This window comes from Seriola lalandi, unplaced genomic scaffold (genome assembly GCF_002814215.2).
Source record: "Seriola lalandi dorsalis isolate HSWRI2012SDOR001 ecotype SW California unplaced genomic scaffold, Sedor1 jcf7180002054392, whole genome shotgun sequence".
Taxonomy (NCBI): Eukaryota; Metazoa; Chordata; class Actinopteri; order Carangiformes; family Carangidae; genus Seriola; species Seriola lalandi.
In genome coordinates, this window is record NW_019524945.1 from 187,791 (window position 1) to 213,223 (window position 25,433).

Sequence of the window (25,433 nt, forward strand, 5' to 3'; positions counted from 1 at the left end):
TCAGGCGCACGCCCTTCCAAAACTTACTGGCCTGCTAAGCAGCAGAAACATTTTCTGCCCCAACCAACTTATGGGGACCATAAGTCTTCCAGACCACATTGGTCTGACAAAGGTCAGAGACACTCAAGATTTAAGTCAAACTTTTGCGCCTCAAATCCCCACCGAAGCAGGTTCCCACCTAACCAATGGGAAAACCGTAAGGCTTTTGAGTATAAGGGACAGAAAAGGCAAAACCAAACCAAACTCCATCAGCATCAATCTGATGAGAACATGAACAAAGGCAAAAGCAAACGATCCTTTCAGCAGAAAACCAACAAAGCTGAAATTAAAACTAAAACATCTAGTCTTAGCCAAGAAGACCTAGAAACTATCAAGCGTCTTTTCAGTGACTGGCTTAAGGAAGAAAGCAAGAAAGCTGATCTCTTCCCAGTCACATTGGTAGCACCAAAGGCTACACTTCAACACAGTCTCTCAAACCAGCCCATCGAGGTGGTTGAAGAACTTTACCATGGCCCCAGTAGACCAAAGTCTGCTCTGCCCCAGAGCCAGAACTCAGGAGTCCGAAATAAATCAGAACAGGGGGGTGAAAACTCAATCCCTCCCAGCGCAGTCTCGGTGGCAAAACTGGACTTAGAAGACTCCTTTAACAAGGACATGTCAGCTGTCCAACTTGAAGCACCTGTCCAACAATTCTTAGGCCCCCTTAGTGAGAAAGGTGTTATGCGAAAACCACACCTGTCTATAACACTTGAAGACGCAATTGTACATGATGCACTCCTTGACACAGCAGCAGATGTCACTCTGATGTCATCAGCACTGTTCAGTAAGCTGCAAATGATAACACGCCTGTCAAACAAGGACTTGAAACTTCAAACTTGTTCCTTGGAGGTGCAACCGTATGCCCCCACCAGTGCCACATTGACAGCAATGTCAATGATGCAACTGACTATTGGACCAATGAGCCTCGTCCATCCAGTATACGTGTCTCCTCTTGATGCCATTCCTTTCCTCATTGGCAAAGACCTCCTAAACCGACTTAAACCTTTGATCGACTTGAAACGCTTGAAAATCTGGGCACAAGTCCGCCAGCCTCTTCCTGTCTCTCTTCCCCTAAACACTACAGCTCGGTTCTGTGCTCTTGAGGTCAAAGAGACCAAAACACTGACTCAACATGTCCCATCTGACCAACCGACTGACGTTTCGACCAAACATGGCGCTTTGGAGGGTACATCTAGGACATCCACCCTGGGGTCTCCACCTGACCCCTACTTTTGTTCCCACCCTCCCATCCCTGATTTCTGCGCTGTCACTCAACCTCAGACAGCTGCTGCGCCTTCTATATGTCTTAATGGCTCAACTACCGTTGCTGCCACGCCCACTTTCTTTGGTTCCTGCCATGAGGTCCATGCTTCTGAGTCGCTCACTTCTCCTATGCTCGTGGTGACTCAAAACCACAGGGGGGTGATGCCAATTCAGACGCACAAATCACCATGTGCAAGACACAGAAGAACCAAGGCCATTCCTGCTCTCGCCCAGAAACACTTGGATAAGAGCATAAGAAATCACAAGGCCTATGACCAAAAAGCTTCCCATGACAAACTCCAAGTGGGGGACACATGGCTGTATCACGCTCTCACTCAAACAACTGAAACAGCCAGTTCAAGCACAGGAAGACTTACCTGTAAGTCCTGTCCCCACTGCTCAAGTCCCCACATGTTCTCAGATGAACTTTCTGTTGTGCACCACAACAAGATTAGCAAAACTCAGGAAAAGCTAACTCCCAAATGTCTCAACCTCACACAGTGCAAACCACACAAAGCCCTCATGAGACTCTTCTGGGACAACCTTGTCCCAATAAGGTCATAAATACTAACAAAATCTGTAAGCACCCACAGGTGCCTATTACTAGTAGTTGAGGCTTGACAACCGCTCACTACATGCTTTATGACAATTTTAGAATCAGACTATGAGATACAGTGCACTCTTGAAACATCCTAAGGTGCCAGGTGCGAGTGTAAACAGTTAATCTTTAGTATTGGTTGTGTTGAAAAGAGCTGGTGTTGTGTCTTCAGTCAAATCCACCTTTCACAATCCTCCCTGCCATTTAAACGTATGGTATTTGTCGACTGCGTAAAATGTGTACAAGTGGGGGTGATTCACCAGGCTGCAAATACACTTATAAGATCCTGCTCAAGACCACAGGTGCAGTGGACACACTGCTATGCCGCTATCAATACTATAGGTTTTCTATGCTCACACACAACTGGTAACCATGCTATTGCCTGCTATGCTTTGGGATAAAGGTCCCACAATTGTCTAGCCATTGCAACATTTGACATGTTTTTCCTAGACATATTTTTCCCTCTTTCCCAGTGCAAGACACCTTAGTCAGTACCACAACAGACTGAGTTGGTGTAAATAATGTGATAAATGTTAGATAACCCTGGATGACTAGTTAACCCCTGAGAAACTAGGTCCCATTAGTTCTAGCAACATAGTAACCTTTAGAGGTTCCCTGTATTTTTTTTTTCCTCTCAGGTATATACATTTACTGTATAACACCATGTACATTTATTTAGTTATTGTTTTATTATGTTCCATAGTTAGATATAGGCCCTTTTTGTTTAACTGCTAACCTAGCTTCCATAACAAAAGGTAACTCTCTTCAAGGGATAAGAGATAATGATCCAACCTTAAACTTTGCCTAGATTATAGAATAGCTACACAGTTCATAGTTGTTTTCATTTTTGAAAAAAAAAGACATCAACTCTGATCATGATAGCAGTTGTTATGTGCCATGTTCCTGATGCCACCGATGTCCTCGATTCGGCGGTCCAACGGTCCCTGGACAGCGACCATTGGACCGAGTGGGGGATATGTAGCGTACATACGTGGCCTGGCATCAGTCAAAAGCCATTTAGGTAGTTCATTATAAGGACATGCAGAGTTACGGACCCCCAATTGACACTTTGCGACTCTTTCCACCATCAAACTATCAGATTGATAGGAAACAGAGACCAAAGACCCCTCTTCCACAAACAGACCATGCTGTTAGCATGGCCGAACAACACAGAACCAGACCAAAGGTCAAAGGGTCAGCTCCAGAGGATCAACCAATGGACACCAGACAACTGGAGAATATAGGCAAAATCTCCAGTTTGTAACAATAAGACTTTGTTTAATGATATTTGATTGTTTCTTGTATAGGACAAGTAACAACAAAAGGACTGATTAACACTAAGGTGTGAATCCTGCTCTGTCTGTGCCATGCATGAACACACACACGCACACACACACCAACCTCCCTTCCTCTGTCCCTCTCTAGATAAGAGTCATAAACTACAACCACATTCCAATCCTGGGTAGTGACCAGCAGAACTCTCTTCACAGACACAGATCAAAGGATTAATGTAAAATTAAATATCTAACTGTTCTGTAACTCATGAGATTTTCCTATGCAATAGTTTAACCCCAAACTTCTATCCCATAGAATGTTTGAAATGTAACATGTAGATTTGAATACAATGTTCTTCATGTGACCATACTGTCAGCATCCTTCACACAAGGTAACACACTACATGACATCCAGAATGTGCATATTATTATTACAGTCAAAGAACTGCTGTGTAATCCATATGTACAGATTATTAGCTTTGGGAAATGTTTATATTGTTGTTTGATCAATTAACCACTTGTATCATAATTAATTCCAGGTTTGAAGGATGTAATATGAAATCAACACTCCTATTACTCCTCTCTGCTATTATGAATGCAAGTAGTTTTATGTTATTCCATTTAATGTTTTGTGGTCATGGTGGAAGAAGGATGTGCGAGTTTATAAGTAAACTCTAGATTTAAATTATTCTAAAGTTCAGTGAAAAATTACTCTCTTCTCCAAGTGGAAACACCGGAGAAGATGGATGACGCCCATGAAACATGCGCCAGCCCCCAGGGGATAAAACAGTCGTGAACAATTCACACATGGCCTATTTCTAAGCCTATCCTAAGCCTATTGCCTATCCTAAGCAAAAGAAGCCAAAACCAGGCCTAAGCCTAAGTCAGGACAACAAGAAGATGCGAGAAGCGAGAAACGATGCAGAAACTAGAAGCTAAGATCTTTGCTCAAAGCTCAGAGTCCCGGCTCAAAGCTCGGCTCTGTAGCCATGTAAGCTCTTAGCTCTAAGCTGCTCGCCACAAACTCATGGCTCTTAGTCATTTTTGCACTTTCCGCGTCATCAACCCGCAAGAGACACCAGCAGATAACATCTGCACGACCGCCTGCAGAGAAGCCGAGCAGAAATCAAGAGAGCCCGAGACAGAAAGTCTCCTGGCAAACTCCACCAGAGCTGAACCGCTGATCCACCGGCAGAATCCGTCATCGTGATAACGGGACACGGCCTCCAGGAGAATCCACCTCGATCCCGCGTCTCCAGGGTTACCACGGCAACCACAGCCACCTGGGTTCCAGCCGAGGGTCTTCAGCTACAGCGCAACTCACAGTAGGCCGGTCTTAACACTCTGCTCATGACTGGGTTGATGTCGAAATATAGCAATATTTAATCATCAAACCTAATTCGTAGATGTAGTATCATTAGCTGTATAGCCATAGTGTATAGCCATAACATATTCTCTCCCACCATTACTAACTCATCACACTGCTCATTTCATTATTATTTTCATCTTTATGATTATTACACCTTGCATTTACTCTGTAGATAGTAGTTTAGTTAAATAAACTCATTTATTTACACCCAGTTGTTGTCCTGTTGTATTCTTTTGACGTAGAGACTGGAGATCCATTGAATCGAGAAGTCATGGCTTCCGATATGAGATTGATAAATTTGGCAATGAAGTAATTCATTGTTGTCCTCCTAGAGGACTGGTGCCCCATTTCAACGAGAGTAAATCATTAAATATAGTGTTAACGCTACATATGTATAAAGTTTTATTAATACTTATGGGTTTACATAGGCACACAGACACACACACAGGCACACACAAGGTAAAGTACACAGAATACCATATTTTAGTGTATGTAGAATGACTGAAAATCTATTGAACGTTCCCTGAGCTGATGGAATCAGGTGGCCACAAAAAATGAATTGGTCATTGTAAAATTTGTACTGTTTTCTTTAAAGGTATATGGCGCATGCACAAATGCACAGCCTAGTAAAGTCTAGGCAGGAAGACAACAGCAAGAGGCACCTGGGTTCAGCTTCAACCCTGGTTCTTTCTTGCAGTGTTGCTTGCATGTTCTCCAAGTGTTTCTTCCAGGGACTTTGATTACTAGTACAAAGACATGCACATTTATTGAGGACTCTAAATTGTCCATAGGTTTGAATGTGTGTGTGTGTGTGTGTGTGTGTGTGTGTGTGTGTGTGTGTGTGTGTGTGTATGTTATTGTGTGTTATTGTTGTTGTTGTTGTTGTTGTTGTTGTGTGATAAACCATTTTCCTGCTTACCTTCCAATACATGCTGGGATACATTCCAGTTGAAGTACTGGAATGTATGAACTTTTGTTGTTTCAATTTTGAACATCTGATGTAATGAAAAAAGTGCACATAAATCTAAAACTAATAAGATTTACCCTAAAATTACAGAGTAAAAACTTTAAATTGTTAGTATGGACATTTACCATTATAATAACAAGCTACATGTATAACTACAGATAATAACAGTCATTTTACATAGATTTGTTTCTTTACAAAAATGGGAAATAAATGTTATTCATTATTATTGGCATAATGCTTAAAATAAAAGTAATTGTCTTGTGTGTCTTCTCACATTAGTAACAGATGATGGAAGATGGAAGTAGAACATAAACAACTTATCTCAGAGAAGTGGAAAAACAAGGTAAATTAGAAAATGCATTTCCTTTTGAAAATGCATGTGAATGCTGACAGCTGAATGAAATTGTGAAAGCAATGCTGAAGAAGCTGAGGCAACTGCTGAAGCAATGCTGAAGTAGTTGAAGCAACTGCTGAAGTAGCTGAAACAATAGCTGAAGATCAAAAGCAGAACTTGAAAGCTGAAGGTTGAATGTCCTTAAATGGTTGCAAAATGCCTGAATAGTTCATGTGAGGTGTAACAAACAGTACAAAACTCTACAAAATATGCTAAATGTGAAAAACAGAAAAACATGTTAGTTGAAAGCTAAATGGCCTAAATGGGGTGAAAAACAACCTAAGAATGAAGAAATGTACAAGCAAAACTTTTAATGTCACACCTGAAGGAGATTACTGACACAATGATTAAATTGTTGAAAAAGCTGCTCATATTAACTGAAGTACAGTGCTTCAAAAATTAGATGTCCATTAGTTGTAAAAGCTGATAACTGAAACATGTTGTTGAAACACTTGAAAGCCAAATTATTTACCGCTATAGGTGGAAGTGGAAATAAAATGCCTAAAAAATGTGAAGAAGTAATCATTTCTATTAGTAACAGAAAGATGAACTGCATCCTAAAGAGTAGGAACTTTAATTTAACATATGAATGAGCTGAAAAATTGCCTAAAAGCTGGAAGTGGTGTGAACAGTTTAAAGTTTGAATAAAGTCTGCAGCTGAAAGTACTCTCAAGTAGTTGAATGACAAAGACATTGAAGTTTTGAAGGATTTGAACATTGTCTCCATTCACCTACATTGTAAAAAATTGCAGAAAAGCTCACTATTTCAAAAATGAATGATGAATAGTATTAAAACCTGAAGGAAAGGATACATCTCCTGAAGAAGCTGAATGTTTTGATAGTTGAACGGTTTATGTAGCACAAAGTATGCAGGAGTAGTTAACAACCAAAGGAAAGTAAAAGGAGGATCTCGAGTATGACACCAATGGAACTGTCATCTCCCTCTATGAGTACTAACTTGTAAACAGCTTTCTGTCTGTGTGTGTGTCTGTGTGTGTGACTGTGTGTGTTGACATCACCAACAGATCTTAAAAACAGTGATTGAACTAACTTTAGTCAATGGTACGAACGGGAGGCAAACTCGAGTCTACCGAATAAAAGGCCGCCATCTATCCCTTACACCCAACAGAACTCCTGAGATCAGCATTCATCATAGTTGTAATTGGCACGTGGTGTGTTTCATTGAGCTTCATTATTTCAGAGTTTATCCTGGCTCTCTCTCTCTCTCTCTTTTACTTTAGCAAATGTTTTATATACACTTTATGGTTGCAATTGGAATGGACTGCCTAGAGGGACATCGCAATTGTCAGGGCACAAAGTATTCTGGGCCTTGTAGTAGGCTATTTTACACTTTTGAACAATACAGAAAATGTCCCATTTTCACTGATTCATATGACCATATAAACAGTGATCCAAAGCAAAAAAGTTAATTCACTCTAGTACTGTATACTGAAGTACAATTTTGTGGTACTTTTACTTCACTTGAGTATTCTCATGTCATGCTACTTTATACTTCCCACTCCACTACAATTCTGAGACCTATGGTTACAAACTGCATTGTCTTAAGTCATTATTATACAGCTCCTGACTACAAGTAATTCTGTCTTTAAAAAAAGTTACATCTGTGGTGTCTTTCAGTCACACCCCATGCATGCATAGACACATACAGACTTTGTTAAGAGATCTTAAAAAGAAGTGATCGCATTAACTTCAGTTAATGGTACAAGCGAGAGGCAAACTCGCATCCATTGATCCAAAGACATCATCTATCCCTCACACCCAGCAGAATTCCTGACATCACTAATAGATCTTAAATAAGTGCTAAAAAGTGTGTGTGTGTGTGTGTGTGTGTGTGTGTGTGTGTGTGTGTGTGTGTGTGTGTGTGTGTGCGCATGTGTGTGTGTAAGAGAGAGAGTCTGGCTGGTGAAGACAGAGTTCATAGACGTATTGATGATGAAAGATGAACTGCATCCTAAACAGTAGAAACTTTAATTGAAGATATCAATACGCTAAAAAATCGCTTAATAGCTGGAAGCGTTGTGAACAGTTTAAAGTTCGGACAAATGTCTGTAGCTGAAATTATACTTAAGTAGGTAAATAGAAGAAATAAAAAGATGTTGAAGTTTTGAAGCATTTGAAAATCGTCTCCTTTCGCTAAAAATGTAAAAAAAAATTGTAGAAAAACCTCATTATTTCAAAAATGATGAATATTATCAAAAAGTTGAAAGAAAGGATGCAGCTCCTGAAGAAGCTGAATGTTTTGATAGCTAAACGATTTATGTAGCACAAAGCAGGAGTAGTTGACAACCGAAGGAAAGTAAAAGGAAGATCTACAACATCAGCTGAGCTGATAAAATTCAATACGTCTGCAGCTATATTTACTGTTGTTCTGTCCAGTCTGAACTGTCATCTCGCTCTATGATGTGTGTGTGTGTGTGTGTGTGTGTGTGTTTGTGTGTGAGTGTCTGTGTATGTCTGTATGTGTGTGTCTATCTAATTACCTGTCTGTGTCTGTCTGCCCGTTTATCCGTCTGTGTGTCTCTCTGCTTGTCTGTATTTATGTTTGTTTCTGTGTCAGTTAGAATGATGAACTGAAATTAACTGCTGAGTGCTTCCTGAAGCTGGACTGAAACACATTTCCAGTGAAAACAGTTGAGAGGTGTGTAAATCATTGTCTGTATTTAGTGTTGGAGCAGTCTGTAGCGGGATTTTAATTTTATTTTAATTCAAAACAGTAAATAATAACAGCAAAATAATCACATGGCCAGCACCACAAGACTCTCCTGAACACCTCTATGTGGTTTTGGGGTTTCTTCAGCCAAAAATGTGGAAATATGAGCAAGTTACAACAAAGGCTAAGTTCTGCTTTTCTCCTGAATTTGTATTGCTTATACCTAGGTGTGCACCTGGACAGTAAGCTGGACCTGTCTCTGAACACGGATGCCATCTCATCGCATGCAATGTACGATGAAGGCCATCTTAGACAATACAAACCATCCTCTCCACAACATTCTGGCAGGACAGAGAAGCAGCTACAGCTGCAGAAAACGTCTCATCTCACTGTGCTGCAGAACAGAGAGGTTCAGGAGATCCTTTGTTCCCACTGCCATCAGGCTATACAACACCTCAGCCAAAGGAAGTGGACTAATCTAAATATTATTGTTCATTTGTTATTAACTGTATTGCACGGAATGTTCGGGGCTAGAGTGGATGACATCATTGCTAGAGTGGGAGAAGCTCTAGAATTTTTCTGAAAAAAATCTGTGTAATTCGTCTTTACAGCCACACAAATAATTTCTTCCTCATTAGTAGACAAATTTGCCCAGTTTAAAACAGAATTTGAAATGTGACCCTCCAAGTGATGCGAGCACCCTCAAACTCTCCCATAGACTGCAATTCAAATTCAGGAGCAGATTTCAGGAGAAAAACAGAACTGATCCTTCTTGCTAACTCGCTCCTTTTTCCACATTTTTGGCTCTAGATACACCAAAACCACATAGAGGTGTTCAGGAGAGTCTTGTGGCGCTGACCATGTGATAATTTTGCTGATATTATGTACTTTTTTATTAAATGGCAGGAGCTTGAGAGGTTTGCTGACCCCTGTCTCCCATAGATTTGTATAAGCTCTGTGTCTTCAACAGCCAGACTCTCTCTCTTACACACACACAGTGGCGACTGGCTGAAAGAGGGCGCTAGGGCGCTGCCTTCCCTGATGAAAAGTGATTTTTTATTTATTTTATTTTTTCCCAAATAATCGTTTAAAATAAATAATTACTACTTATTCTACAAATAAATGTGCTTTGAAATATCAAGAACGAGCCATATGTATAATATAAACCATTATTTAGGAGGTAATTTGTGTCCACGGTCATTTCCCCTCTCTTCTGGCGCTCTAGAAAAGTTGCACCAGCACTGCAGCAGCTCAGCCAATGGTCAGCCAGACTGTTGCTGAGACAAAAAAAACCAAGCCAATTAGCATCATCAAATTTGATAAGTTTGGGGCACTGAAAATATCGCCCCAAGCCTATAAGTATCCTAGCAACCAGATACAAGTGTGGGAAATTGAGATGGCGGCGTCAAGTAGACAAGAACAAGAACACGACGACACACACAAGGCTTCAGCTACCAGTAAATTCTGGCCCCTCAAAGACAGTTCAAAACAAACTTTTGGACAGCATGTTGATGGTTCTTCGAGACTGCTTTCTGAAGGATGTAAAAAGGGCAGATTATCTGGCTATTCAGGCAGATGAAACAACAGACACTGCCACTCATTGTCAGCTGGTGCTTGTGCTACTTTACCTTGACAGCCTGAATAAAGTCTGAGAGCATTTTTATGAGTTCATCCAGCTTCCAAACATGACCGCTGACACAGTCGCCACTGCGGTGTTGGAAAGGCTGAAGACTATTCTTCCTGAAAGACAACGGGAATTAATCGCCCAGGTCTATGACGGAGCTGCTGTGATGAGAGGAGCCACAGGTGGCGTGCAGCACAAGGTTCAAGATGTGTATGGGAGTGCCCACTACGTTCACCGTTATGCTCATCAGCTGAACCTGATAATGCAGCAGGCAACATCCCACATCACCAAGGTCGGCATTTTTTTTTCAGATCTGGGTGGATTTGCTTCATTTTTCTCCAGTTCATCCAAGTGAACTGCTGTGCTTGATCAAGTGGTTGCACACAGACTTCCTGGAGCTTCAACAACAAAGTGGAACTTTCACAGTCGTGCTGTTAACACCATTTATGAGCACAAGGATGACCTCCTGAAGTGTTTTCAGACCATCAGAGAGAAAGGTGAATTTGATGCAACAACTGTGAGAGAGGCTGGGGGTTTTGAGAGAATGCTGGAAGGTGAAGATTTTTGTTTTTTACTGGCATTTTTTCACAAGATCATGGCACTTGTAGACATGCTGTTTAACCAGCTGAAGAAGAGGAACATCAACCCTGTCTACATCACAGGAGTCATTCAGAGGTTCACCAACAGCATACAAGCTATCAGGAAGGCTATGTCATTTTTCACATTGATTGATATCATGTTTATGAAAAGAACAAACATAAATTACATGTCTGAACACAGTAGAATAACTCATCATTTTAATAATAATAACGAAGCCATTTTTCACAATTTTTAAGACAATGAATCCATTTAGGATGAGCTAGTAGAAATGTATTAATACACAAATACAAACACAGTGCTGGACTAATTTTATTTTATATCTCTAGCAGGTTGGTTTCTGAAGCTGTAATTGTGCACAGTGACTTATGTATCTTCTGTTTTGTATCAGGGACTCTGTTCCTCCATCTGTGCAGCAGCCATCCACAAAGAAACGGAAGACACTAGGCCAAGAGGAGCAGCACCGGTTAGCTACAGAGGTAAGCTGTAACATTGTTCTATATACAGGACATGAGGTTTTTTACCTTTGGTATCTTTGTTTGTCTTCAATTCCTGTATAATTATCACAGTTAGCGTACGCATTTTAATATTTTGAACTATTCACCACACAGCTACTGACAAACACACCGAAATGTTTAGATGTATTTTTTTCATATTTATATATTTAACAATAACCTCTCCTTGTTTTTCATACAATTATATGGTCAGTTTGTAAGGAGATACTAATGATATTTACATGGTGAGATATGAAAATTTAATTCTACTGTTTATTATGTGTAGTGACCTTTTTTTAAAATGATGCATCATTTTATAGGTATGTGATACCATTCTGAGGCATGCCAAGGAGAGGTTCTCTTTCACCAATTACCTCATCAGTGCCACTCTGCTGCAAGGAGACTTGTTTCCCCAACACATTGTAAAGTTCCTGGATTCAGCGCTGGAAACCACTGTGGAAGTCTACCCTACACTGGACAAGGCCAAACTGAAGTCCCTGGTCTATGAAATTGAAGAGTTCAAGGCTTGCAGTGGTTCACTGGCTCTCTTCCAGGTTTTCATGGAAAACAACCTCCAGGACACATTCAGCGAGACTGTAAGTCTTAAGATTCTCATCACCACACCGATGACTACAGCAGAATCAGAGAGGTGCTTCTCTACTTTAAAGAGGATAAAAACATTCCTTAGGAACACCATGGCACAAGACCGCCTGAACGCATTGGCTATGCTCTCCATGGAGAAAAACCTGATACAGAACATTCCTGACTTTAACACCAAAGTCATTGAGAAGTTTGCTACTCAGAAAGACAGAAGAGCAAAGTTCATGTACAAATAAGAGCACTCACTCCCTCACTCACTCACACATACACACGCTATCAAACTCACTCTCTCACTCACTCACTCACAAACACTCACTCACCAACACACTCACCAACACACTCACTCACTCACTCACTCACTCAATCACACAAAAAAAACACACACATATACAACTCAGTATTTGCACACAGTCCCCATGTCATGGTTTGTAATGGCAGACACTTTTTGTTAGTTTTATTTTGGACTTTTTGCACTTCCTGTTTTATTTTGTAATTTGGTTCCTTGTGTCTCAGTGATTTTGCTTCTTGTCATGGTCTTGTTTCTGTGTAGTGATTGTCTGTCCCGCCCTGATGTGTTTCACCTGTGTGCAATCACCTTGCCTCCTGTGTCTATATAGTCTTTGTGCTCCCCTTTGTCTGTGTCGGTTCGTCTGTTTAGTTCTGGGTTTGTTCACGTCCTGTTGTTCTCTGGGTATGTCCTCGATCTGTTCATGTCTGTTTCATCCTCGATCTGTTCATGTCTGTGGTTAATAAACCTGTCTGCACCGTTCCCCAAGTTTTGGTTGCATTTGGGTCCTACTTACCCCTCAAACCTGTGACACCCCAGGTTTCAAGGGAGTGAGACATAAATGCTGGTTAGACTCCAATTGGTACATTTTATGTTCCTGTGCCAGTTTTTCTGTTTATAGTTAACTTTAATCATCATCCACCTGTAAATATGATAATAATATACAATAATATTTTAATTTTGTATTAAGACTATTCACTAATGTATTTAATCTAACTGCTACATTTTATGTTCCTATGACACAGTTTTTCTTTGTGTATATAGTTATTTTTAATCATCATCCACCTGTTAATGTCTCTCAAGAATTTTAATTTTGAATTAAGAGTATTCACTAATATACATCTCATATCATTGTCATTATCTGTCAAACTGTTGATTTCTAAAGGGCAAGTAAATAATTATTGTTTATCCCTAAAACAATGGTATCTTTTGGTTTGGGTTCTTTTTATTAGGATAGTTACTGAAAGCTTCTGACACATACAGCCCCACCTAGAATATTTTTCACCAGCCACCACTGCACACACACACACACACACACACACACACACACACACACACACACACACACACACACACACACACAAAGTGGAGACACACACATAAACACACACGCGCGCGCACACACACAAACGGGCACATAGAAAGGTAGACAGACCAGATAGACAGGTTGATAGACACATAGATTTGTCTGTTAATTTCAGTTTGAAATTTAACTGACTACACATTGAATATATTGTAATTGGTGAATTACTTTTGGAGCTCATTCTGATTGATGGATTATTTTCAATCGGTGTTTTCCAGGTGCTACATTTTTCAAAGAGACAGGTTGGCACCCAGTGAGACAACATTGTCAACCACTAAGTGGAGGGAGGGGACACACATCTGGGTCAAATTTCCTAATTAGAGACTCCTCTGATATCTTTGGTGTTTATCAACCACTTAACTGACATTTCTGCCATGATTTACACACATCTCAACTGGTTTCACTGGAAATATGTTTCAGTCAAGTTTTAAGGGAGTATTCGGCAGATAATTTCAGTTTGTCATTCGAACTGACACAGAAATACACATAAATACAGACAAGTAGAGAGGTAGAAAGACACAGACACACACACAAATCACAAACAGACACATAGACAGGTTGACAGGTATTAAGACAGAGACAGGCAGGTAGATAGACACAATTTTATCTCACTTCCCCTTCCTGTTTCCTGTATCTCTTATGTTGGTGACTTTCAAAATAAAAGCTCCACAAACTAAAACCCCTCAATATTTGTTACAATACAAAACATATTTCAACAATCCACATATAAAACATATTCAGGGCTGAACACTCCCCCATCTGGCATTTACTGATGCCACTTATTACGTAAATATCCTTGCTTGACCTTTGACCTTCCTTTGGCAAAACCAAGACCACATTAGAGATAAGCCTTAAGAATGTCTTTACTTTTGCGGATCTTCTCATCGCTTCTTGGAAGGGTGAAAGTGACCAGACCCATAGGCCACTCATTGCAAGGTGATTGAGTCTGTTTCATTTCACTGACACTTGAAAAGATTTTTTTCATTGAAACTGCTGGCTGGTGCAGGCACACCAAGTTTTTGGTTCAAAAGCATTGCAGGAGTCAGTAGCAATGGGGAAGAGGGGTCGTAGGAGACAGGGACTAAGGGTCTTGCATTGACAGATACCTCTGCCATTACAGTACAGAGCACTTTGTGGGTCAGGTGAGTATGTTTGGTTTGCAGCACCATGGAATCGAGTATCCTCCGAGTCATGCTAATCATATGCTCCCACACTCCCCCCATGTGAAATGCATTCAGGGGGTTGAATTTTCATGTACATCCATTGTCATGAAGGCACTTTAATGTGTCAGCTTGGCCTGGATCATCTGGTCCCAAACCCAATTCTACACTGGCCCAAAAAACCTTGATCTGATCTTAACTGTTTTGCTGGCCCTCTTAAAGCAAAAAACCTTTGCAGGTTGTTGATGCAACTTGCCGGATTCATGGACTCTATGACTTCCACATGCACAGCTGTAGTACTCATACATGTGAAAAGTATAGCCCACTGCTTACTCTGCAGTAGCTTAGTTGCGCCACCTCTGGTGCGTCAGGTGACCACATTCCAGGAACTAACAACATCCAATCTCACATAGGTAAATGCATGGCAACAAGAGTGAACGCTGGCGCAACTTGCTGCCGCTGCTTGCCGGTAACCCAACTTTTTAACTTTTAATATTTTTTTTCAACTTTTCAGACCTTCTGACTTATTTTATAGTTTTTATAAACCTAATCGGACCTTGTAATTGCCTTCATTTGGAATATTTCTACGATTTACTGCCACTACGTCCGTGTGAGTCTTAACTAGCCTACCGTTAGCTCACCTGTTCTGTCCCGGCTTGAGCCTCACTTGGCGTTTATCTGGTCAACGCTGCCTGAGTTCTCGTCCACAATGTGGACGGTAGGACATACATCTTGTCCGTATGTGTCTGGCTCTTTCTACTGCCCGTCCACCTGCCAGTGCTAGTGATGCTTCAGTACTCGGCCACTGACCTGCTCCGGCTGCGCTGTCACCTGCCTGGACCTGCGCCTGAGGCACTCCACCTTCACCCGGACATTACCTTCCAGCCCCGCCTGAGATACATTCACCAAGGGTCCCGCCGGAATTTCCACTATAACAGCTCAACAACAATAAAGTCCATCTGGTCCAGCTCTCGACGCCCTCCACGCTCCACCAGCCGGGTTGTCAACCACAGTGTGTTGACCCGCATAGCCTCGTTGGCTAACACCACCACCAGCTGCGACAACACCTCACTCAACTTCGCTCTGCTAAACATCCGCTCACTGACAAGCAAGGGACATCTCATCCAGGACATCATCACAGACCGTAAGCTAGACTTTCTTTGTTTAACCGAGACATGGCAACAGCCCAACGACTTCTCCCAGCTGATTGAATCCACTCCTAGTGGATTTGTTTACGTCTGTCAACCCCGTGGCTCCGGTCGGGGAGGAGTTCTCGCGATAATTTACCGCGACAAGTGGAAAGTCTCGCCGGTGTCTGTGCCCGTCTCCAGCTCGTTTGAATCCACTGTCTGCGAGTTGTTTGGTCCCACTCCAACCATCATTGCTACTGTCTACCGCCCCCCCCAAACCGAATAGTGACTTTTTAAATGACTTTGCTGCTTTCCTCTCCCATTTATCCTCTCTCTCACCAAATATAATACTGCTGGGTGATTTCAATATCCACATGGACATAATCAATCTACCTCTCACCAAAGACTTCACACCCTGTTTAGAGAGTTTTGGATGTCAGCAGCATACCACTATTCCCACACACTCCAAAGGACACATTCTGGATTTAATCTGCTGCTCTGGTGTCACCCCCCTTGAACTAACAGCTGATGAACTCCCCATAACTGACCACTTTCTCCTCTCATTTACAGTGAAAATCACTCTTTCCATTTCTAAAACACCACGCCTCATTTCATTCCGGAATATAAAGAACATCAACCCTGCCACTCTCACATCAAGTATCCACTCCTTCAGCCTCCCTGACATCCACAATCTGTCCACCCCTGATGATCCGGTTTCTCACTACAATACTGGACTTCATAATATTCTTAATTCTCTTGCTCCGTTAAAAACCAGCTCTGTGTCTTTTTCCGTCTCCGCCCCTTGGTTCACCCCTGATCTTCGTCTTATGAAAGCCAAAGGTCGGCAACTTGAACGACTCCATAGAAAAACTGGTCTCACTATCCACAAAGAAATGTACAATAACCATATTTTACATTATAAGGACTCCATTGCCACCACCAAAACCCAATACTACTCCAGTATCATCGATGCAAATAAAGGAAACTCCAAGCAACTGTTCTCCCTGCTCAACAATATCACCGAACCCAAGGACTCTCTCCCCCCTCACTTATACACAACCTCCTTCTGCAACTCCATTATGTCTTTTTTCACTGCAAAAATCAAGAATATCCACCAGCACCTAGGTCCAAATCCTCACCTCAGCATCTCAGCCAACTTTCACCCATCCACACACTCATTCTCATCCTTCCTGCTCCTCACTCTTTCAGAAATCAAAGAACTCATTCAGAAATCCAAGCCATCCACTTGTCAACTGGACCCCCTCCCCACACAACTTGTTAAAGCCTGCCTTCCCTCTCTGGTCCCCCTCATTTCTGCCATCATCCACTCCTCTCTCACCAATGGAACTGTCCCTACATCTTTCAAAACTGCTGCCATTACTCCAATTCTGAAAAAACCTGGCGCCGACCCCTCCAACTTCAACAACTTCCATCCTTTCTCCAATCTACCCTTCATCTCCAAAATCCTCGAAAAAACAGTTGCTTCCCAACTCCATTCTCACCTATCCCACAATAACCTGTATGAACAGTTCCAGTCCGGTTTCCATCCACTCCACAGCACTGAAACAGCACTCATCAAAATCACCAACGACCTCCTGATGGCAGCTGATTCTGGACTCCTCACCATCCTCATCCTCCTCGACCTGAGCGCAGCCTTTGATACCATCTGTCACACCACTCTCCTCAACAGGCTATCTTCCATTGGCATCACCCACACTCTATTAGACTGGTTAACATCTTACCTCTCTGGCCGCACTCAGTTCATTCAACTCAAGTCCTTTAAATCCATCCCCTCCCCCGTCACTTCCGGTGTGCCCCAGGGCTCTGTCCTGGGGCCCCTCCTCTTCATCATCTACCTCCTTCCCCTCGGCAATATCTTCCGCAAATTTAACATTGACTTCCACTGCTACGCTGATGACACCCAGCTCTACCTCTCCACTAAACCCTCATCCACTCTCCCGCCCACCTCCCTAACTGATTGCATCACTGAAATAAAAACCTGGTTCACTCTAAACTTCCTTAAATTAAACAGTAACAAAACCGAGGTTCTCCTCATTGGCACCAAATCTGCGTTATCCAAAGCCAACAGTTTTTCTCTCACTATTGATAACTCCTCCGTTTCACCCTCCCCCCAGGTTAAGAGTCTGGGTGTCATCCTTGACAGCACACTATCCTTTCAATCCCACATAAGTAACATTACCCGGTCTGCGTACTTCCACCTACGAAACATTAATCGCCTCCGCCCCTCCCTTACCCCCCACACTGCCGCCATCCTTGTCCACAGCCTCGTCACTCCCCGTCTGTATTACTGTAACTCTCTCCTCTTCGGCCTCCCTCTTAAATCCCTCCATAAACTTCAATTGGTCCAGAACACAGCTGCCCGTATCATTACTCGTACCCCCTCCATCCACCACATCACTCCTGTCCTCCAACAGCTCCACTGGCTACCGGTTCAGTTCCGTATTCATTTCAAAGTCCTTCTATAAACATTTAAGGCCATCCACAACCTCGCCCCCCCATATCTGTCCGACCTCCTTCATGTTCCCACTCCCTCCCGCTCCCTAAGATCATCTTCCTCCACACACCTGTCTGTCCCCTCCGCCCGTCTCACCACCATGGGGAGTAGAGCATTCAGCTGCTCTGCTCCCCGTCTCTGGAATCTACTACCACCCCAACTCAGAAATATCGATTCATTCCCCCATTTCAAATCACAACTCAAAACACATCTGTTTAAAACTGCCTTTTCCATGCTGTTCGAGGTGATTTCATGCAGTTTAATATTTGATTCTGCCAGTGAAGTTTCAGTGCGATTGAGCAGATCAATAGCCTCAGCCTCAGTCTGGAGAGAGATTTGACCGCCATCCACATAAATTTGTGTCTTGACGGAGTGGCACGAGTTGGATCTATACTTCTGTTCAGTACAGTTATTTGGAAGGTCAGGGTGACCTGAATGGAAGAGGATCAATCGAGGTATTTTTCTCATCTCAGTGGAACTCTCCCTGCATGATCTCCAGTAGGGTTTCATCCTCAAAAGAAATAGCTGGTTTCATATCATTTTCTGTTTCCATGAACACACCGAGTCCAACTTTGTCTTGAGCAGGCACACCAACACCAGAACAGGTGGACAGACGGGTGGAGCTACCATGTTAGTGCTCCCCGCTGTGGCTTGGTTTTTCTTTAACACAGATGTGATTCTGACATGGTATTAGAAAAGATAGATGCCCATTCTGAAGGACATTGATCTTAAAGACAACAACAGTAGGCTTGTGAGCACTGTAGTGGACATACCTGGTCTGGCATCAGTCACAAGCCATTAAAGGAGTTCATTGCAAGGACATCCAGAGTTATGGATCCAAAACTGATACTTTGTTACTCTTCCCTCCATCAAACTATCAAATTGATAGGAAACAGAGACAAATGATGCTTCTCTCTCACAAACAGGTGAGATGTTAGCATGTCAGAGAGATGCTCAACCAGAATATGGATCAAAGGACCAGTTCCAGAGGATCAATGAATGGACACCAGGCAAACTGGGGAGCATAAGCAAAATCTCCAGTTTGTAACAATATGACTGTCTATTGATATTTGTTCGTTCATATATAGAAAAGTAACTCTAAAAGGACTGATTATCACTTAAGGTGTAAATCCACACAAACTAGTCTTTCCCCCTTTCACTCTGTCTCTCTTTAGATAAGAGTCATAAACTACAACCCACATTCCAATCCTGAGTAGTGACCAGCAGAACACTCTTCACAGACACAGATCTGAGGAACAACAAATATAAAGTTCTGTGGAAAATTACTCTCTCCTCCAAGTTGAAACCAAAAAAAAGGATGGCACCGCTGAAGTGTGTGCCAGCCTCCAGGGCATAAAACAGTTGTGATCATTTCACACATTGCTCTTAGCAACAGCTCTTAGCTCCTAGTTTTTAGCCAGGGATCTTAGTATTTGGCTCTAAGTCATCAGCTCTTAGCCATTGCTTTTTGCCATCTTGCACTTTTTCCTTTATTGTTTGTCTGGGTTCTTTGTTCTTTCTTTGCCACTTGCTCCAAGTAACTTTTTCTTTGTCAAGCACAATCTTTTATTTTTATAAGCTGAGTCAAAAAAGGATCTTTAGCTACAGCGCAACTCACTGTAGGCCACTTTTAAAATTTTGCTCATGACTGGGTTGATGTTGAAATATAGCAAAATTTAATCACCAAATCTCATTCGTAGACATAGTGATCATTAGCTGCATAGCCATAGTGAATAGCCATAACATATTTTCTAACATCATTGCCAACTCATCACACAGCTCATTTCAATATTTTCATCTTTATGATTATTGCGTATTGCATTTACTCTGTAGATAGTAGTCTAGTTAATAAACTTCTTTATCTACACCCAGTTGTTGTCCTGTTGTGTTCTTTTGAAGTAAATACTGGAGATCTATTGAATCGAGAAGTCACAGCTTCTGATATGAGATTGATCACATTAATCAATGAAGGCTAGTGTCAGGACGCATGGCTGTGCAGTGTTGGTCACTCTCACACTCGTTGCATTTCAGCTCTACAGGACATTCTCCGGCAACATGAGGAGCAGAACAGCACCTGAAACATTATGTTCTTTAAGTAATTTCTTGCGTTCTGTTAGCAGCTTCATTTTAAAGGCCCTATATTTTTCCAAAGGGTGAGGTTTATTATGAAGTGGACAAATGGATGAATGTTTCTACTTTTCTTCTCTGTCTCTGCTCTATGAGTCAGCATTGAATCTGCTTTAGTATCTGCAATTCAGTACTGAGTGTCAAGACAAAGCTGAGATCATTTCTAACCTTTGCCTGTATATTTTATGTTCTTTGCAGAAAATGAGCCAAGGTCAATTAATCTGAGTTGCAAAAAATTATTGATTGCATAATTTTTCTTTTAGTGAACATTGAGACAGGGTCCCACAGACCCGAAAACCACACAAGGGTTATATTGATTAAACTGGCATTCCATAAGTTGCAGCCCACAAAGCAGCAACAATACAACTGATGGAACATAACAGAAAACAAGAAAACTTAATTGAATAATTATATGCTTGATGACCCACCTAAATTTTCTGCTCCTCCTGTGCAGCTTCCTGTGACACTACTGTCATCAAAACTGTGAATCTGAAAGGAAACATAATTTAGGACCACATTCATAAACTTTGTAGGGATGTGTGTGGTAACAGCAGGGAAAATTAGAGCATTATAGCATTAGAGCATTAGAGCATATGTTTAATACACATACATGTTTTAAAATCTAATGCAATCCTATGGAAATTCTCAGCAATATAATCTAATGCAATCCTATGGAAATTCTCAGCAATAAATCATATCTTACTGAGGATATAATGTTCACTTTTTGTTAGTACAGAAATGAGTTGATACATTAATCCTTTAACCGTCTCACCACCATGGGGAGTAGAGCATTCAGCCGCTCTGCTCCCCGTCTCTGGAACCTACTACCACCCCAACTCAGAAATATCGATTCATTCCCCCATTTCAAATCACAACTCAAAACACATCTGTTTAAAACTGCCTTTTCCATCTGATGCCAATTGCTCTGTTACTTTTGTTTTGTTTTTATTTTTATATTTAATTTTTATTGTTGTTAATTAATTAATTAATTCTTAATGTGTTTTAATCTCAATTTGTGTAACTGTGTACGGTGTCCTTGAGTGCCAAGAAAGGCGCCTTTAAATAAAATGTATTATTATTATTATTATTATTATTAACCATTTGGCATTAATGACTTTGTACTGGATTCCATTATGTTGAGAGGAATTTCTCATATTCTGCCCATATCATGTCAATCCCGTCTCCTAGTAACTGCATTCATATGCAACAAACATGTTTAATACTGTTTTATACTTCTAGAGGACACATAATGTTCACTGGTAACATTTTGTTCTAATGTAGGAACTAGTGTGATGTTTTTATATCACAGTGAAAAGGACTGGTGAGGAAGTCAACAATGCTCAGGACTTGGACACACAGAGCTAGGTTTTTCATCCTCTCTCATGGGTCAGTTATGACTTTTAAATACTTAACCAAGTACCACCATCCTTTCCTACATGTTATACAGTTGTTATATATGCATGCATATTACTGGAGACATACATAAATAATGTTGGTCAGGAAATAGCAAAACCCTGCACATTTTGTTAAAGTTATGACTGCATTTATCAGTCAATATTTTTGGACCTCATGCCCTACAGACAAACCACCTTGTGACTTAGTGTTCCCTTTGACTTGCCTCTTCCATTTCAAATGATTCACTGGCCTGCCCTGGGATCCTCTTTCTCTGTAAAAAAGTGTTGGTTGTCAGGGGGTGACCTTGCCTCAGGGACCCAGGTCTGAGTGCTCCCTCCTGGCCAGTGTAAGAAATCACTTGAGGCCGGGGCTGAGGGTCTGGACCAGCTCCCTCCTCCTCAACCAGAGGACTCAGACACACAGTCTCCAGAAGTCCAGGTCTGAGTTTTTTTAAGAGCACTTTCTTGTCTCCAAAGCTACCTGAAGGTTGCAGTGACTCAGGTGCCGCACAGGGAGAAGAGGTGGCAGTAGGAGTGGTTAGGTCCTGGTCTTTATGGTTGTGGATTTGGCTGACTGATTTCTTTGATGCTCGTCTGAACAGTATGCCCATTCGCCTCCTCCTCTCCTGGGCCTCAGTAGGCAGGTCTTTTCCCAGCTGCTCTCTGAGAGAGAAGGAGGAGGAGGTAGACCCCACCAAAGAGGAGAATGCTGTAGTTACCTGCTGGAGAACCTCAAGTTGTCTAAAACGATCTGAAGGAGACAGAGAGGACAAGGAAAAATGTTGACAATATATTTGAAACAGAAACACGAGCAGATCTAACGAGAAAATGCCATTCCTGCTGAAAATGCGTGTGAATGCTGAGAGCTGAATGAGATTGCTAAAGCAATGCTGAAATAGCTGAAGCAACTGCTGAAGCAATGCTGAAGAAGCTGAAGTAACTGCTGAAGCAATAGCTTGAAAGCTGGAGGTTGAATGTCTTGAAATGGTTGAAAAAGGCCTGAGTTGTTGATGGAAGGTGTAAAAAACAGCACAAAACTATACAAAATATATAAAATGTAAAAAACATGCAGAAAAACATGTTAGTTGAAAGATAAATGGCCTAAATTTGCCAGAAAAAAAACCTAAGAAATAATAAATGTACAATCAAAAATTGTAATGTCACACCTGAAGAAGATTACTGACACTGAAATAGTTGAAAAACCAGCTCTTATTAAAAGATGTACAGTGCTTTGAAAAGTTAGATGCCGAAATGTTAAACTGGAGGATCTCAACTCCATTAGCTGCAAAAACTGAGAACTGAAACATGTTGTTGTCATGTTGTCTCCCTCTATGAGTACTAACTTGTAAACAGCTTTCTGTCTGTGTGTGTGTCTGTGGCTGAATTCCATTAGCTGCAAAAGCTGAGAACTGAAACATGTTTTTGAAACAGTTGAAAGCCAATTTATTTACTGGCAAAGGTGGACGTAGGAACAAAATGCCTTAAAAAAGTAAAGAAGTACTTATGATGAAAGATGAACTGCATCCTAAACATTAGAAACTTTCATTTAAGATGTCAATAAGTTAAGTTAAATGTATCAGGAATCACTTTGGAAGAGATTGGCTATAAAATAAATCACATTTTCACAATCATTTCATGGAAAGAGGTAAAAAAAATATTCTATTCCAACTTTATGAGCAACAGTGTATATTTCCAGTGAAAAGAGTGTAGTGTTGTGTAAATCATTTCTGTATTCAGTGTTGGAGCAGTCTGTAGCGGGATTTTGATAGAAATGACAGTAAAGTGGCTGATAAACACGACAGATATCAGAGGAGTCTTTCTCTATCTACCTGTCTATCTGCCTGTCTGTCTGTCTACCAGTCTAACTTTCTATGTTTCAGTTTGTGTGTGTGTGTGTGTGTGTGTGTGTGTGTGTGTGTGTGTGTGTGTGTGTGTGTGTGTAAGGGAGAGAGTCCAGCTGTTGAAAACACAGAGCTCATACAAATCTATGGGAGAAAGGGGTCAGTGAACCTCACAAACCCCTGCCATTTAATACAAAACTGCACATAATATCAGCAAAATTATCATATGGTCAGAGCCACAAAACTCTCATGAACACCTCTATGTGGTTTTGGTGTTTCTAGAGCCAAAAATGTGGAAATAGGAGTGAGTTACAAAAAAGGGTCAGTTCTGGTTTTCTCCTGAATTTGTATTGCAGTCTATGTGACAGTTCGAGGGTATTCCCACCAGTTTGAGGCTGACAGTTTAAATTCTGTTTATGTCTGTGCTAAGGTAGTCACTTTATATGAAGCAGGACAAATTTCTCTGCTAATGAGGAAGAAATGATGTGTCTAGATCGAAATATGTGGCCATAAGGATGAGTTACACAGATTTTTTTCAGACAAATTTTAGAGCTTCTCCCACTCTAGCGATGATGTCATCCACTCTAGCCCTGAACATGCAATACAATACACACCCATTATAAACTCAGAAATGATCTGAAAAAAGCATGAAACTAAAACTGTGATAATTCAAGATCTGTACAAGATATCAAAGAGTTGAATACAAGTCTAATAGAGGAAAATCTTGTGAACATTTTAATGTTTGAATGAAGTCTGTAGCTGAAAGTATGCTGAAGCAGTTGAAGCCTAAGGGGGCTAAAGCTTTTAAGGATTTGAACAGTCTCACCCATTCATTTGAATGGCAAAAAAATTAAAGATGAATTGAATATTATAAATACCAGAAAAAAGTTGTATACATCCGATAATCTACAGAACACGCTGAATGTTTGGATAGTTGAATGGTTTCTGTACAGAAAAGTATGGAGTAGTTAGAGACTGTGGAAAGGCAAGAGATGGTAAGAATAACTAGAAAATTCCAGGGAAATTTTGAGTGCCACGGGGGCTACTGCCGGGATGAGTACATGATTTATTTCCAGTGTTCAAAAGTCACCCTGATCATATTCTGGTTTTGAGAAATGTCTTGATATAAAAGACTCTGATATAAAACAATTTCACATCCCTCCATCATGTATTATATGGGAAATATCTCATATTCTGTGTTGTTTTTTTTAATAAAACAAGAGGCAACATGTCTTCAAACTGGCATTTAATGGGTTAAAATCCCGAAAACTAATAAACATTTGATAGGTTTGAGCAGAACTGAAGTGGTTTAAGAGATTTATGCAAAAAAAGCAGAAAAAAATATTGATATATGATGATTTTATAGCATTTTCTTTGTGTGTCCTTTTTTGGACGCGAGGAACCCCAGAGGGTACAAAATGTGTTACCACTGTATAATAGACCTGTAACAGTAACTGACATTAGATTTTAAAAATATGTCAAAAAAGACACTTTCTTGCAGAAATCCATACCTTGAGCTGTAACACAGCCAAAATGATCAGCAAATCAAAAAAGAAAAGTGAATAAAATGTCCAAAAAAGGACAGAGGGACACCTGAGGGTTAATAAATCCCATGAACCGCTATTTAAATTACCACTATTATGGTTTTTTCTGTGCTAAATTTAACATTACTGGGGAGGAGAGCAACGCGACTAGAAGTGACAGCGAGAGAGGGCTAGTAGCTTCTCCTCTCCTCTGTCTCAGCGGAGACCGTCACAACTTCATTCAGTCTTTTAACAAAACAAAAAAAAAAGCAACGAAGGAAGCAGTAAATGGACTTACATATTTAAGACCTAACTAAATGTAAAGCTAGCAGAGCTTGGAGAGTTGCTTATCTGGTTGCTAGGCGCACGCAGGCACACACACAGGTCAGGAGCTGCCGTTGCCATGGCAATGTGAAAATCTGCCCAGAATTTGGCTTCTACATGGCTTCAAACAACTGCAAATTATGAGAAAACCGTTACTTC

The 25,433-nt window shown here is 41.1% G+C and overlaps 1 protein-coding gene across 1 annotated transcript in view; it reads right to left on the reverse strand.

The window, feature by feature from the left end:
• itprid1 (ITPR interacting domain containing 1) overlaps positions 1 to 25,433 on the reverse strand; it is a 118,174-nt gene that overhangs the window by 89,034 nt on the left and 3,707 nt on the right. The window contains exons 2-3 of the mRNA XM_087174897.1: positions 21,811 to 22,337; positions 20,621 to 20,681 (exon numbers count right to left, since the gene is read on the reverse strand). Of these exons, the coding sequence (XP_087031023.1) occupies positions 20,621 to 20,681; positions 21,811 to 22,337 (588 nt within the window). The remainder of the gene's footprint in view (positions 1 to 20,620; positions 20,682 to 21,810; positions 22,338 to 25,433) is intronic.